General features: G+C 38.0%; 1 protein-coding gene across 4 annotated transcripts in view; it reads left to right on the top strand.

The window, feature by feature from the left end:
• Gmppb (GDP-mannose pyrophosphorylase B) overlaps window positions 1–14,919 on the top strand; it is a 243,518-nt gene that overhangs the window by 38,214 nt on the left and 190,385 nt on the right. For all 4 annotated transcript variants that reach the window (XM_090385375.1, XM_090385372.1, XM_090385373.1 and 1 more), the window contains exon 2: window positions 2,835–2,976. In XM_090385375.1, coding sequence (XP_090241501.1) covers window positions 2,848–2,976 — 129 coding nt within the window. In that variant the 5' untranslated portion in view covers window positions 2,835–2,847. The remainder of the gene's footprint in view (window positions 1–2,834; window positions 2,977–14,919) is intronic.

Genomic DNA, 14,919 nt, shown 5'->3' with positions numbered 1-14,919 from the left:
ACCGACACTATACAGACATCAAACTCCCAATGCATCATGCCCCGTGCATTCAGTCACTCTAAATACTGCCACACACACCCCTCGGCATCTCCCACACTGCGCAATTATCCCCACAACCGGGCCGTCATGTCCGCAACACCAGGGCACCTGCCCACCCATCGACGACAGGCCAACAGCCCTGAAACACGTCTGGGCGGCGGCACTCACCGAGAACATGCAACAACAGTCCTCTCCACCAGCGAAGCGCCACTCATCCAAGGCAGTGCAACATCACAGCAACTCGTCGCAAAGGCAGAGCACAACATGAGAAAGAGCAAACGATGCCCACAACAACCACTCTGCAGCCTCTCAAGAGCCGTCTACGGTGCAACCACACACCGATATTATATAGATATTAAACACTTAATGTATTATGCCTTGTGCATTTAGTTATTTTAAATAAATGGGTAACATAAGCCAGAATATCGCCAGTGGATCGACATTGACTGAATCCATACTGGCGATCTTTGATCAGACGGAAGGTTTCTAGGTAGTTTAAGAGTTGGCGGTTAATTGATTTCTCCATTACTTTAGAAAGAATAGAAGTAATTGCAATGGGTCGATAATTGGATGGGAGGGATTTTTCACCCTTTTTAGAAACTGGCTGGATATGAGCAAATTTCCAAGCAGAAGGAAAAACACCTTTGGAATAAGAAAATGAAAAAAGGCGACAAAGAATAGGAGTAAGTTCAGGAGCACAGGTTTTGAGAACAAGTGGAGAAATACCACCGGGACCTGGAGCTTTCTTAGCATCAAGATTCTTCAAAATCCTTCTGACATCCTTTTGACAAGACCACAGGAGGCATTGAATGGAGCTTGTTGGGAAAGGTGGGAGGTGTTTTACCTAGATCATTAATACATGAGTTGGGAAAAAAATGGGATACTAGCAGGTCAACTTTATCCTTGGCTGAAGCGACAACAGAACCATCCGGTTTGGAAAGAGGTGGGAGCAGAGATGGGCAAAAGTTGCAGCCAATAGCTTTGGCAAGAGACCAGAATGCTCGGCTACAATTAGGGCAAGAAGCAAGTTTTCTACTCTTAGCCTGTTCATCAAACTCTAGTTTGGACTAATTAATAACTGCTTTACAATTGTTGCGAGCTTTGGTGTATGCAGAAAATGAAACTGAAGAATTAGAAACAAGCCAATTACGATATGCAACATTCTTCTCTTGAACAGCCTTAGCACATTTATTGGAAAACCAAGGTTTAGATAAAGGACGAGATTTTAAAGTGGAGTGTGGGATAAAGGATTTCATTCCTGCAAGAATAATTTCACTGACACGATCTGAGCAAACGTTGACATCAGAAGTTTTGAAACAGTAATCCGACCAAGGAAAAGAAGAAAAGAAGTCTTGCAGGTCATCCCATTTTGCATTCTTGTAATGCCAAACAACACGAGGTTGGGAATAGCCACTAGATAAAGGCTCCATTGGAGAAGAGACAATCACCAAGTTGTGATCTGAAGTGCATAAAGGACCTCTCACTTCGACCGTGTACTTAAAAGGGTTGTTTGTGAGAAAAAGATCAAGTGTGTTGTCTGTATGATTAGGATTGTCCGGTATTCCTGTAGGTAAATGAACAATCTGTGCAAGGACATTAGTAATTGCAAAAGCTTCAGCATCTCGACCAGCTGTCGGTGTGACAAGAAAATGGAAGCCAGCTGGAGTTGTGAGAATTAAAATCACTAAGGAAAATTACCTCACTGTTAGGAAAGTTGGACTGGAGAAAGTCGAGTTGCAAAGAGAGGAAGTCAAAGAGCTCCAAGTGATTAGTGGAGTTGGGAGAACAGTAGAGACAACAGATGAATTTGACACAATGAGGTAGAGAGATTTTAAGCCAGAGAAGATCAAAGAGAGGCGATTCCAAATTGCCAGTCTCGGACAGGGAATATCAGAATGGACCTACGCACAAGTACCACCTTTGAGGCGAAAGGAATCATACAGCGAATAATTTGGGCATCTGAGATGAGCAGTAGTTGAATCAACCGATAACTGAGATTCTGTCAGGAAAATTACATGGGATTTGGCAGACTGCAAGTGGAAATGGACATCGTTGAGATTAGAATTGAGACCATGTATATTTGTGAAATGAATTAGGAAGTGTTTGGGAGGTTTAGATCTTTTTGCAGATACGCTTGCTCTATTAGTTTGACAATTCATGGTGTATTCAATAGTAAGAACAAGTGGTGGGACATGCTGTATGAAGATTATAAAAAGGTGAGTATCATAATAAGTAAAATTATTATAAAATAAAATAATGATTATGAGGCTAATTGTTGATAATAGGATACCTTGAATGGTACATCATCGAGGACTAGCTCCATTCAATATACCCAATTTTTTTTTTTTTTTTTTTTTTTATTAAACTTTGACTAAGTACATATTCCCATATACCCAATCAATAATTGTCAAGGCTGTCTGTTTCTTTTTATCTGCTTGTTTAACTAGGTCCAAATTATCAAAATTATAGGCATTATGGCAATTTAAATTTAACAGCAAACAGGCAAAATAAGAGCTAGCCTGACAGATAGTTTTGAAACAAATAATACAGAACATGAGAGCGAACATGTATGTTTATTTATAAGGTATAACGAAGTAAACCAGCACAGGCGATTTTAATCTTTATTGGTTCTTTTTGCCTAATGGCTCGCTTTGTACTCTTATACTTTTAAGCTCAAGTTTTATCGTACATCTGCTCTTTTGGTCTGTAGACTCACATTGAGCACTTATATTGTACATATACACTCTTACAGTAGTAATTATATTAATATTAATAAATTAAAAATTGTCTTCCAGGAACTGAACAGATATGAAAGCACTAATTTTAGTTGGCGGTTATGGCACCAGATTAAGGCCGCTAACCCTTAGTCGCCCAAAGCCCCTGGTTGAATTTTGCAATAAACCAATGATGATGCATCAAGTGGAAGCTTTAGTTGAAGTTAGTATTTAAGTATTAATTCATTATTTTTTGGATATTGCACTGTTTAGTTGAAATTGGTGTTAAAGTATTAATTCAGCATTTTTTGAATATCCCAATGTATTTTTACTTGGTAGATGTTAATTTTAAATGTTAATTTGTGGTAAATGTTAATTTGTAAATGGTAAATGTTAATTTGTAAGCTTTTACAATGTTTACTCTGTACAAAAACAATATAGCCATAAGCAATATAGCTATAAGCAGTGTTGTTGCTATATTTCTTATACAGGCAACCGAGAAATCCATGTAAAGCAAATTTCTGCCCTTAAACGGGAGATACTGTTTTTTTTTTTTTTTTTTCATATCTTTTGGCTGTTTTTATTGATTGATTTTTTTTTTTTTTCTTTTCCCATATTAATACAGTGTACAAAATATCTTGGAACAAATCATTTTTATTCGAAATACAATGAAATAATAAGAAACTTTTATTTAAAGTACACATAAATACAAACTTTAATTACATGCATATTGCAGTTTTCAAAATGAATTAGAACAAAAATGACATAGAACTCATTCATATCGTAGCAGATTTATGTTTTTTCCAAAATACGAATCCAATCTGGTCTGCCTTGCTTGCCTACATTTTGTTCGTAAAATTTGCTTATAACAGTCCATCATCTGAACGCAACCTTGTCTAACCAGCGGAATTACTTAACAAGTACAGGTCACTGTTGAAAAAAAGCCGTGAAGTAGGGTTGAATTTGAAAGTGTCTGCAATTCTGCCCAGACACGATAGGAGGGAGTATATGATGAGAGCCTTGTCGATCAATTCGGCCCTGGAAAGATTGTGTAAGGCTCAAGGGGTAGAATTTTTTTCAGCCTGGAATGTACTTGTTAACAGGAGAGATTGCTTCTACAGGGATGGGATACACTTAAATAGAAAGGGTGCAAGAATATTTGCTGATGCTATCGAGGCAGTGTTAGGTGGGTCGGAAAACTGCTAGCTTGGGGGGGAGACAAAGACCAATGGATTAACAGTAGCCACTGGCAGAGGTGAAAGAGATTCTTGCACTGCTTCTATTGGAATGAATAGAAGCCTGAAAAACAAGATGCAGGATATTTCAGAGACTGCTGGAAGTCATTGTGGTACAAGTAAACACATGGGTTGTGTTAGGGTAGCTAAGAATAGAAACAGGTGCATGTATACTTGCGTGTACACCAATGCTAGGAGTTTAGTACAGTAATACCCCGACTTACGCAAACTCGGAGTTACGCGGTTCTTGATTTTTTTCGTTTGGCAACGCTGCCGCCCACTATCTTCAAGGTCGTTTTTCATATGTTATCGATATACGGTGCGACGGCGGAGAATGAGAGCGAAAGATGAACAAAATTCAACTTTGTTGCTTTTATGTTTTTTATATCAGTGAAGGGGAAACACATTTCACCATAATAACGTAAAAACCAACACAATTCCAGCTATCGGTATAATCGCAAATGCAATTAGATCGAGTTTACTACCAGTTTATAACAGATTTCACTAGCAGAAACGCAACTGGATTTTTATTGTTTTATGGTAGTAACCCCTAGAAATGTGAGGTGTTAATAGTGTATCTCTGCCTTTATGGTGTTGTTTATTCAGTTGCTACATGCGCGCAGCTTTTTTTTTTTTTTTGTTTATGCGTATCAAGCGTGCCTCCTCGTTTTGTAATTGTGCTTTATTCCCTAAAAATGAGTAAAATACTTAATTAAAAGGTGTGAAAAGGAAACGTCCTGGTGAAGACACTGCAGATTCAGAGAGAAAAAGAAAAGCAATTATCGATAAACAGAGGCGGACTGGGTCAAAAATTCTTACCCGGGGAAATTTATAGTGGCCTCATACTATGGTTTATGGCCAAAATCACACTGGCCCACCTGGGTTTCCCCGGTAAGGCTTATGGCCAGTCCACCTCTGTCGATAGAGAAAAAATATGAAATTGTGAAACGCTTTGAGCGAAATGAAAGACCATGTGATATTGCACGTGCTACAGGCCTAAATGAAGCAACGGCGAAAAGCACATGACAATTGCAAACTTGACAGGTTGAAAATTGAAAAGGGCTCAATTGTAAAGGGCTTAAAAATTTTAGAAAACATAGACTCCAACGAAGAACGCGTTATAGCTACAAAGCAAGGAATAAAAAAAATTATTAGCTTGCTACGAAGAAATTCTGCATGAAAAAAAGAACGCGCTGTGTCGTCAGACGAATTTGTTAGATTTTATGAAGCCATCGACATCGAAATAACTTTTTTACGTAAGTCATTTGTTTTTTTTAATACATATTTTGTATTAATATGTATAAAGAACTGCAATTTTATTAATATTTTTCTTCTAAACTAGTGTTTTTGTTAGTCCTTGGTCCCAATTAAGCAAAATTTATATGTATTTATATGCAAAGTTGTACCCCGACTTACGCGATTTTCGTCGGACCCACCTATCGCGTAACTTCGGGGTATTACTGTAAATAAATTTGATGAATTTGAGGTATTGCTCAAAACATCAAAGGCAGATATTGTTGGGATATCAGAGACGTGGTGTCACACAGATATAAGGAATGCAGAACTGGAATTTGGGGAGTACAATGTGTATAGAACAGGACAGGAGGGGAGGAGGGGTTATGCTATTAGTTAAAAAACACAAAATCCAAGGAAGTGAAGCCAGTCGACATCGCTGGACAGTGCAGTGTCGAGTCAGTTTGGTGTGACATAAGTATTGGGAGATCAAAATTGAGAGTAGGAGTGTGCTATAGGCCTAATGACTCTGATGAGTATAATAAGATACTGTACAGGGAAATAGAGTGGGCCAGTAAATCAGAGAGTCTTATAATGGGGGATTTTAATTTCCCAGATATTGACTGCAATTTGTGGGTTGGTCACTCACACACTAGCAAGGTTTTTGTGGATTTATTGGATGATTGTTTTCTACACCAGCCTGTTCGTGAGGCAACTAGAGGGAGTAATACTCTTGATCTGATTATCAGTAGTGATTCTTCATGCATTAAGAATCTGCAGATAAAGGAACCACTGGGTGGCAGTGATCACAGTGTGCTGAAGTGGGATTTACTCAAGGAGGTAACTACCATCTGAAGTAAAGGGAAGGGTTTTTGCTTTCGTAAAGGCGACTATGATGGTCTGAGACAGTATTTAAATTCTATACAGTGGGACCAACTGATGATGTTACCAACAGCAAATTCAAAATGGGAAGCATTCAAGGAACTAATCTTGGAAGCTACCAGGCTTTACATACCAACCAAGAAATATTGTTCAAGGTTCAGGCCTAAATGGTTGTCAGATGAACTAATGAGACATATGGCAGAGAAGAAAAATGCATGGGATACATACAAATTAATGGGTGACATGGAAGCCTATGATAGATATAAGTTGGTCTGTAACCAAGTCACAAAGGAGATTAGGCAGGCAAAGGCAGATTATGAGAAATCCTTGGCAAAGGATGCAAAGAAAAACAGAAAAAGTTCTTTACCTATTTAAATTCAAGAAGGAAAGGGATGAATCAGATTGGTCCACTGGATGTTGATGGTTCAACAGTTGAGGATCCAGCTCAGGTGGCTAACAATCTAAACGAGTATTTTGCATCTACATTCACACATGAGGAGTTATTCAGGAAGGGGAATGTCGTAGGTGAAGTAAACATTGGCAGTGAGCTAGATTATTTTCTAATAACTGAGAGGAAAGTGGAGGAGAAATTGTTGAGGATAAACATAAAAAAGGCACCTGGGGTGGATGGGATCTATCCAGTTATATTAAAGGAGGCAGCAAAGGAAGTAAGCAAACCCCTAGCCATAATTATGAGAACTTTTTTGGACTCAGGGGAGGTACCCATGGACTGGAGATGTGCAAATGTAACCCCAATTCACAAAGGAGGATCAAAGGCTGACACAAGTAATTATAGACCTGTTAGTTTAACTTCGGTTCCAGGAAAATTAATGGAGGCACTGGTTAAAGAAGCACTGCGGGATCATCTGGACAAGAATTCAGTTATAGCTCAGACACAGCATGGTTTTGTTGAGGGCAGGTCTTGTCTGACCAATTTGATTGGATACTATGATGTAGTCACAAAAGAACTGGATGCAGGGAATAACTTTGATATTATATATTTGGATCTTAGAAAGGCTTTTGATACTGTTGCGCATGGAAGACTGCTGCACAAATTGGAGAAGTGTGGCATTGGAGGCAAATTGCTGCTATGGATAAAGGGATGGTTGAGTGGCAGAAGACAGAGAGTGGTAATCAATGGACACTGCTCAACGTGGACTAATGTTATTAGTGGAGTTCCTCAGGGTTCAGTGTTGGGTCCATTGTTGTTTTCTGTATTTATAAATGATATTGATGATGGTGTATCAGGCTTAATGTCCAAGTTTGCAGACGATACCAAGGTTGGCAGGGTTGTTAAGGACACTACTGATACTATGCTGCTGCAACAGGATCTGGAAAGGTTGAGCAGATGGGCTGAGAGGTGGCAAATGAAGTTTAACATGGACAAATGTAAAGTACTACATATGGGAAACAGTAACCCCAGATCAACGTATCAACTCCGTGGTACTACGCTGACAGTGGTAGAGAATGAAAAGGACCTGGGGGTAATTGTGCAGGCAGATATGAAGTTCTCTGAGCAGTGCAGACGAGCTGCAAGAGTAGCTCATGGTGTCTTGTCAATGATATACAGGAATTTTTCTAGCAGGGACAGGGATGTGATTATTCCCTTGTATAAGGCATTAGTCAGGCCACACCTTGAGTACTGTATACAGGTCTGGAGGCCTCATTTCAAGAAGGATGTAGAGCTGCTGGAACGAGTACAGAGAAGGGCAACAAGATTAGTGAATGGAACAAAGGGTTGCTCTTACGAAGAAAGGCTTAAGTTTTGCAAATTACAGAGCCTGGAGACTAGGCATCGGCGAGGTGACCTGATAGAGGTGTATAAGGCTTTGAATGGCTTGAGCATGTTCAATGCCGATGGGATTCTTCCTCTTGCTCAGAATAATCACCTGAGAGGGCATAAATTCTAATTGAGGAAGGACGGATGTCGGATAGATGTGCGGAAATTTGCCTTTAGCCAGCAGGCAGTTGGTTTGTGGAATAGACTCCCATCGCTTGTTGTTGAAGTTGATAGCCTAAACAAATTTAAGGCTCAGCTGGACAGGTATTTCGAACGAACGGAGGGGTGAAATGGGAGTAGTGGTTGTTTTTTTTGTTTTTTTTTTTGGCTGATGCTGAATAAGCTTGCTTTCTTGCATCATATGCCTCTGCTAATGCTAACTGCATCCACCCTTGCAAAATCACTGGCATGCTCCTCTAACAAATTCATTTATTGATCATGCAGTGATAGAGCTTTTTCTAGAATTTGAATTGACAATGAGTTTTCTGGTGTTGATTCAGATTCTTTTTCTATGAATGCTGCATTAAATTCTAGGTCTTGCAGCTCTTCATTTGTTGAAGGTTGACTGTGGGTGTTAGTAATTCATTCATTATTACACTATCGATTCCTGCTTCAGTTGCCATTTACTGATCTCTTCGACAATTCCTGGACTTGTATCTGAGGATGAGCTCTCTTCGTTTTCTGGGAATAATTTTTTCCATATTCCTTTTAAGCAAGATGTTGAAACTTCTTTCCATGAGCCATCTATGTTACTAATTGCCTGTAGGATGCTAAATTTTTCCACCACTTCTCTTACTGGCCTTGCCTTTAACCATCAGTGTCTGCAATTAACTGTTGAAATATTTGCCTTAAATAAATTGATGTTTTGTTGGGAGGTAGGAATTCAATTTGAATTGGAAAATCACTAAGTGATTCCAAATTAAGAGGATGACCAGGAGGTTTTCTAATAACAGTAAAGCTCGAGGTTCAACACCAGTTTTAGAGCAATAATCCTTAACCGTTGGACATAAATAATTTTTGAACGGGTCTTCAAAAATTGTTTGTGTCAACCGCGTAAAAGCGAATCCGCATAAATCGGGGTTTACCTGTATTGCTCTTGTGAGCCTTTTCAAAGTTGTTGCTATATATATATTTCTTATACTGTTATGTAAAATTCTGTTTTATTATTCTTTAAAAAAAAAAAAAAACTATTTTGAGAATACATTGCATTATGTTTTTCTGTCATTACTGCCTGGGGATCATATTCTCCTTTCCTCCAGGGCTTGGGCTTTGGCTCTTTAGAAACAATTATGTTTATCCATAAGTCACCTAAAGTGAATATCGTTTTTAATCGAATAACATCTTGCAATAGGTGAACCCGTTATTCATTAAAATCTCAAAGATAATGCTGTGGTTGGTTTCAGAACTATTTGGTTCTTTCTAACTATTATATAGGGTGTTTCAAAAATGATGGTCAATAATTTACAAAAGTACAAACTAAAATAAGCAAAAGTCCCAGTGAACATTGGGCTGCAAATGAACCGTTTTTGAGATAATGCACATTTTCTGTTAAGATCTGCCACTGACTATGGGAGCACTAGTTTAGCAAAAAAGCTGTGAATCCTTTTCTAAGGGTGGTTTTATTAAACATAATATAATACATTTTTAATTTTTGGTTTCAACACCACAGAATTTTACAGATTGTTACAGGATGTTCTTTCTAACACCCTTTCTTCAATGTCGGGTATTATGCTTCTGGGCCTACTTGCTCATACTCCATGCGCGAAGCGCCCATGTTCACTAAGGCGTTGATGTACCCTGATGAATGTGTGCCTGTTGGGCTGCCTTCGGTGGGGAAATGCTTCTTGGTACAAACATGCAGTCTCGAGTGCACTGCTGTTGGCTTTACCACACATGAAGTACATGTCCGCATACTCTTTGTTGCTGTAACCTCTTTCCATGTTGACTATCCTTTGACAAGTACTAGTATGCCTGTTATGTCTCAGAGCATTGAGAGAGGGGAAGCGAGAGAATGAGCATAACCTAATCTAAACAAGCAAGTCAGTGGTGGATCCCAACTAGAAATGCGCAATATCGCGAAAACGATTCACTTAAGGACCCATGTTTACTAGGCTTTTTTTTGTGTATTGTGGTCTGTACAGTTCACCTTTAAATTATCGACCATCGCTTTTGAAACGCCCTGTATGTTCTAGCTGGTTCCATCATCAGACAACAGGCAGTCTTAATTAGTGACCTTGTTGAGCAGTCAATAAGCAGTCTTGTATTGAAACTAAACAAGCAGACAAGTGGTGTTTGGAAGAAAAACTTCCAACAGAAAATATACGAGTGTGGTTCAATAAAGAATTGCCCTGACCTAGCTGCAGAGGTGCTAGCCTGTTTATTCTTGCCACAGGTTTTAGTACTTCTCTACATAGCCATTTACACATTTTCCCCATTGATGGATGAGGCTACGGATACCGTTTTTGTAGAAGTGGTGAGGTTGGTCTTTGAACCATGACTCTGTTGCAGAAATGAGTGTCTCGTCATCAGGGAAGTGGGTCCCCTGAAGAAATGATTTGAGGAAGGAAACAAGAGTCTGATGGTGCAAGATTGGGTGAGTAGGCTGGATGGGGCAGTATTTCATATCCACAAGTGGCAGTTTGTGTTGTTGCAGTTTCAGAAGTGAACTGAAGTGAGAATGTCTTGAAGCATTCTCACACCTTTGGACAGCATGCCATGCCTACGTGTTTTGATTTTCTCCCATAATTTTGTGACTAAGTTTGCATATTGTTGTTTGGTTTTTATCAGCATTAACAACTAAGGCCATATTGCTTCGGAGATATGCGGTGGTCATTCCCTGACCTTTCCGCATCCTCCATATTTGGTGGGTATGGGCTCGAACCCCGGTCTAATCAAGAAGCGTGTGCTACGCATTGCAGCTCCTGGCTATGGAGGTGCCACTAAGTTTGCATAATAGGCACCTGTAACTGTTCTTCCTTTCGGCAGGTAATCAGTCATTATTATGCCTTTCTCATCCCAAAACAGTCAGCAAGACCTTTCCTGCTGACGCTTGGACTCTTGCCTTCTTGGGGGGGGTGAGGAACCATGATGTCGCCGTTCCATGGACTGCTTTTTACTTTCAGGGTTGAAATGGTGTATCCAACTTTCATCCTGAGTGATTAGACAAGAGAAAAAGTCTTCCTCATTTTTTTGGCACAGGCTAACAACTCTTGTGATTTCTGTTGTCGATCAGCCTTCTGGAAACCAGTCAATAATCGGGGGATCCATCTTGCACTCAATTTCCGTAAATGGACTGTTTCAACAGAGCCCACACTGATCTTCACCTCCTGGGACAATTCACACACAGATATCCGACGATCTTCCATGATTAACGACTCCACTTTTCTGATCATGCTGTCATCAATGGCTGAATGAGGATGACCTGGAATGGGCCCAGATTCTACCAATGTCCAACAACACCTATGCCAGTGCTTCACAATGCTGTAGGATGGGGCTTCGTCCTTATATACAGCAGTCATCTCCTCGTGGATTTCTTTAGATTTCCCCTTCGAAGACAGATACCGGATTACAGCTCTGGCTTCAACTTTGTCCATGATGCTGCTTCGTCGCACGTTCAGCTCTGTAAGAGAAAAACAAATTATGACAGGAATGAAATTTTACACCTTTAGTATACAGAGATATGTACGATGCTACACACAATATCATGACTCTGCGATATGTGGAAGTAGGTGAGGGCGATTCTTTATTGAACCACCCTCATAAACATAACTGTTTTTACCTATATAATGAAAGATATTAATTATACGTTTTATTGAATTAAAACAAAAAAAAAGCCACATTTTGAGAAATATAACCTGAAATAATCAAGCACGAGCATAATCAACTGTTTGCAAATATTAGTTCAAATAAGTACTTATATTACATTACTTTACATTAATGATAGTATTAATCAGTGACAATAGTTCATGGCAAGAAAAACAACTAATTTAAGGTTCAAATATGACCTGTAGAGTTCACTACTGAATCCAAAAATTTCTAAACTGCCTATCAAAAGTTCAAGTTTTTATTCAAGGTCAGTAGAAGAAAGAGATGATAACGTTAAAATAAACGTAAAAAAATTAAGATAAAGGTGTTTTTTCCAAAACACAATCTAGACCAGGCCCGGGCAACCATGGCTCGCGGGCCGCATGCATTCCGCCGCACATTTTTGTGCGGCCCGCAAGCTTTAATTGTATTTTTGAAAAAAGGTTTACTTATTTTATGCCTTTTGCCGATGCCTTTTTGAAAAATAAATTTGTATATGTAATACATTATAGAATTTGTCGACGTGTAAATTGTTTTATCATCTCTGTATTGTTCAAATTTATTAGTATTAGTATTAGTAACGGCCGCATGGTGCAAGAAAGCCTATGGCTTATGCTGCACCAGCCAAAAAAAAAAAAAAAAAAAAAAAAAAAAAATCCGAACAAAAATGATAAAAACAAAAAAAAAAAAAAAAAATTGAGATAGAATTTGAAATTGTGCGCGTACTGGAGTGAGCCAACGGGCACTTTTATAAAGGTATAATTTGCGATTATAAACTAACCTTGCGAAACTACGGTAACGGACAACCGGTGGTGACGACAACAGCTTTGTTGCGGTGGTGGAATAATAGGATAGGACTGCTGACCTGCCGCAGTTTCAATCTCTATTCTCTGACGATCATCCCGCAGTTAGTTTTTTTGCGTTATCTTTGGTTATCATCTTGGTGCCAGTAGCGATAAAAATAATATTTACGCCCTTTTAAAAATGAATAAAAAACAAAAAATTCAACAAGAGCATCGTGTCTTCAATGAAGAGTGGAACACAAAATATTTTTTTGCTAACATAAATAACGAGACTATTTGTCTCATCTGCCGGGAGAGTGTCTCAGTGTTGAAAGAGTACAATATTAAGACATTTCACTGCTAAACATTCCGAGTATGGTGCCAATTTAACTCCGGAAGCAAGAAAGAAAACTGCTGATGGATTGATTCAAAATTTATCTAGATGACAAAATGTGTTTAGCGACTAACTAAGGAACAAGAAGCTACAGTAGAGGCCAGTTTTGTTATTTCTCATATAATTCCAAAAAGCAACGAGCCTTTTTGTGATGGAGACTATATTAAAGAATGTATGACCAAAGCTTGTGGAATTATATGCCCTGACATTAAACACAAATTTGAGAATACAAGTTTATCTCGGTTAACCGTAGTAAGAAGAATTGAATGTATCGATACAAATTTGAATGAGCAATTATTATCAGTATTAGAATCCATAACATGGTACTCGATAGCTCTCGACGAAAGTAACGACCAAAAGAATACTGCTCAGTTATTAATTTTCATACGTGGATGTACCTCTAATTTTGAAATTATTGAAGAGCTTCTTTCAGTGGAATCTCTTAAAGACCAAACAACGGGAGCTGATATATTTGAAAAAGTTGAAAAATGCTTAACAAGATATAATTTACAATGGAACAAAATGGTAAGCGTAACAACTGACAGAGCACCAAGTTTGACAGGTAAACATGTTGGAGCGTTAAAGAAAATTCGGGATAAAATTTGTGAAAATTATCCTGATTATAATTTAATTATAATTCATTGTATTATACATCGACAAGTATTATGTAAAAATATGTTAAAAGTTGAATGTGTCACATCTTGTATTATTAAACTAGTAAATTTAATACGATCGAGGGGCCCGAAACATAGACAATTCGTTAATTTCTTCAAGATATTGAATCCGAGTACACAGATATTCCTTTTCATAGCTAAATTCGATGGCTTAGCTTAGGAAAAGTTCTTTGGCGAGTATGGGATCTTAAAGATGACATCGTTCTATTTTTAAAACTGAAAAATATTTTGGACTTTCCCGAATTAACTGATAATAAATGGATTTGTGATTTTGTGTTTACCCTGGACATCGTGACACACTTAAATACTTTCAACACCATGTTACGAGGGAAAAATTTATACGCCCATGATATGGTAAAAAGTTTGAATGGATTTCAATTAAAACTCCACATTTATTGATTAACAAGGTAGACCACTTTCCAACCATGAAGTTGCTGAAGATTCCGTAAAATTAATTTGAAAAATATTGTAAAATTATCAACGCTTTGAATGACGACTTTTCACGAAGATTTGGCGACTTCGGAAAAATTGAGACAAGTTTGGCAACAGTGCGCAACCCATTTTCTATAGAAATTAAATAAAAATTGAAATTGAATCTAAATAAAAATTCTTTATGATCAAGCATCGCCGATGAACATTTACAAGCAGTTTTAAGAATCTCAACTACAAAATTAACACCCGAAATTAAAAAAATGTTAAAAGATGTAAAACAGTTCCATTCATCTTATTAAATTCTTGGTTGTTAGAGAATAATTTTTTTATGTTATATTTCTTCTTCATGATAACAAATAATATATATCTGAAAATAGTATTTTATGTGCGGCCCGCCATCTTTTCGAATTCCTAATGTATAATGAACATATATATACAGAATCTATATATATATATATATATATATATAACACTTAGGTATGCTGCCCAAATTTTCCAACTGATAATTGTTGCCAGCACCCGTTCACACCTCACATGACCACCATACCGGGTATTCTTTATTAATTTTTGTACTAATGTTTTTCGACTGAAGAAAGGCAACCTATGCCTGAAAGCTATTGATGTATGTTTATTTTATCTGTCTTCAATTTTAATAAACCATTCTAAGTTTTAAGAAGTGTAAAAATGGCTGACCAGTGTGTAAGAACTTTGAGAAAAATGTAGAAGAAATGCTAATGAAACATTAGAGGAGAGAGATCTAATAGACTAAGAACTGAAACGAGTTTCTAGACTATGAGGACAGACAGAAAAATTGAAGAAAAAGAAGCAAGATTGGAAATGAGAAGAGGGGCGAAATGCTGTAATTAATGTGGAAGAGCATGACATAGGAAATATGTGCTACAACTGTGAGCATTGCAATGCAAGATATTGGGGACATGAGTTAAACACAT

This window comes from Mastigoproctus giganteus, chromosome 11 (assembly GCF_048544385.1).
Source record: "Mastigoproctus giganteus isolate SK-2022 chromosome 11, ASM4854438v1, whole genome shotgun sequence".
Taxonomy (NCBI): Eukaryota; Metazoa; Arthropoda; class Arachnida; order Uropygi; family Thelyphonidae; genus Mastigoproctus; species Mastigoproctus giganteus.
The sequence above is the reverse complement of the archived record's forward strand: the minus strand, read 5'-3'. Positions and strand labels throughout refer to the sequence as shown.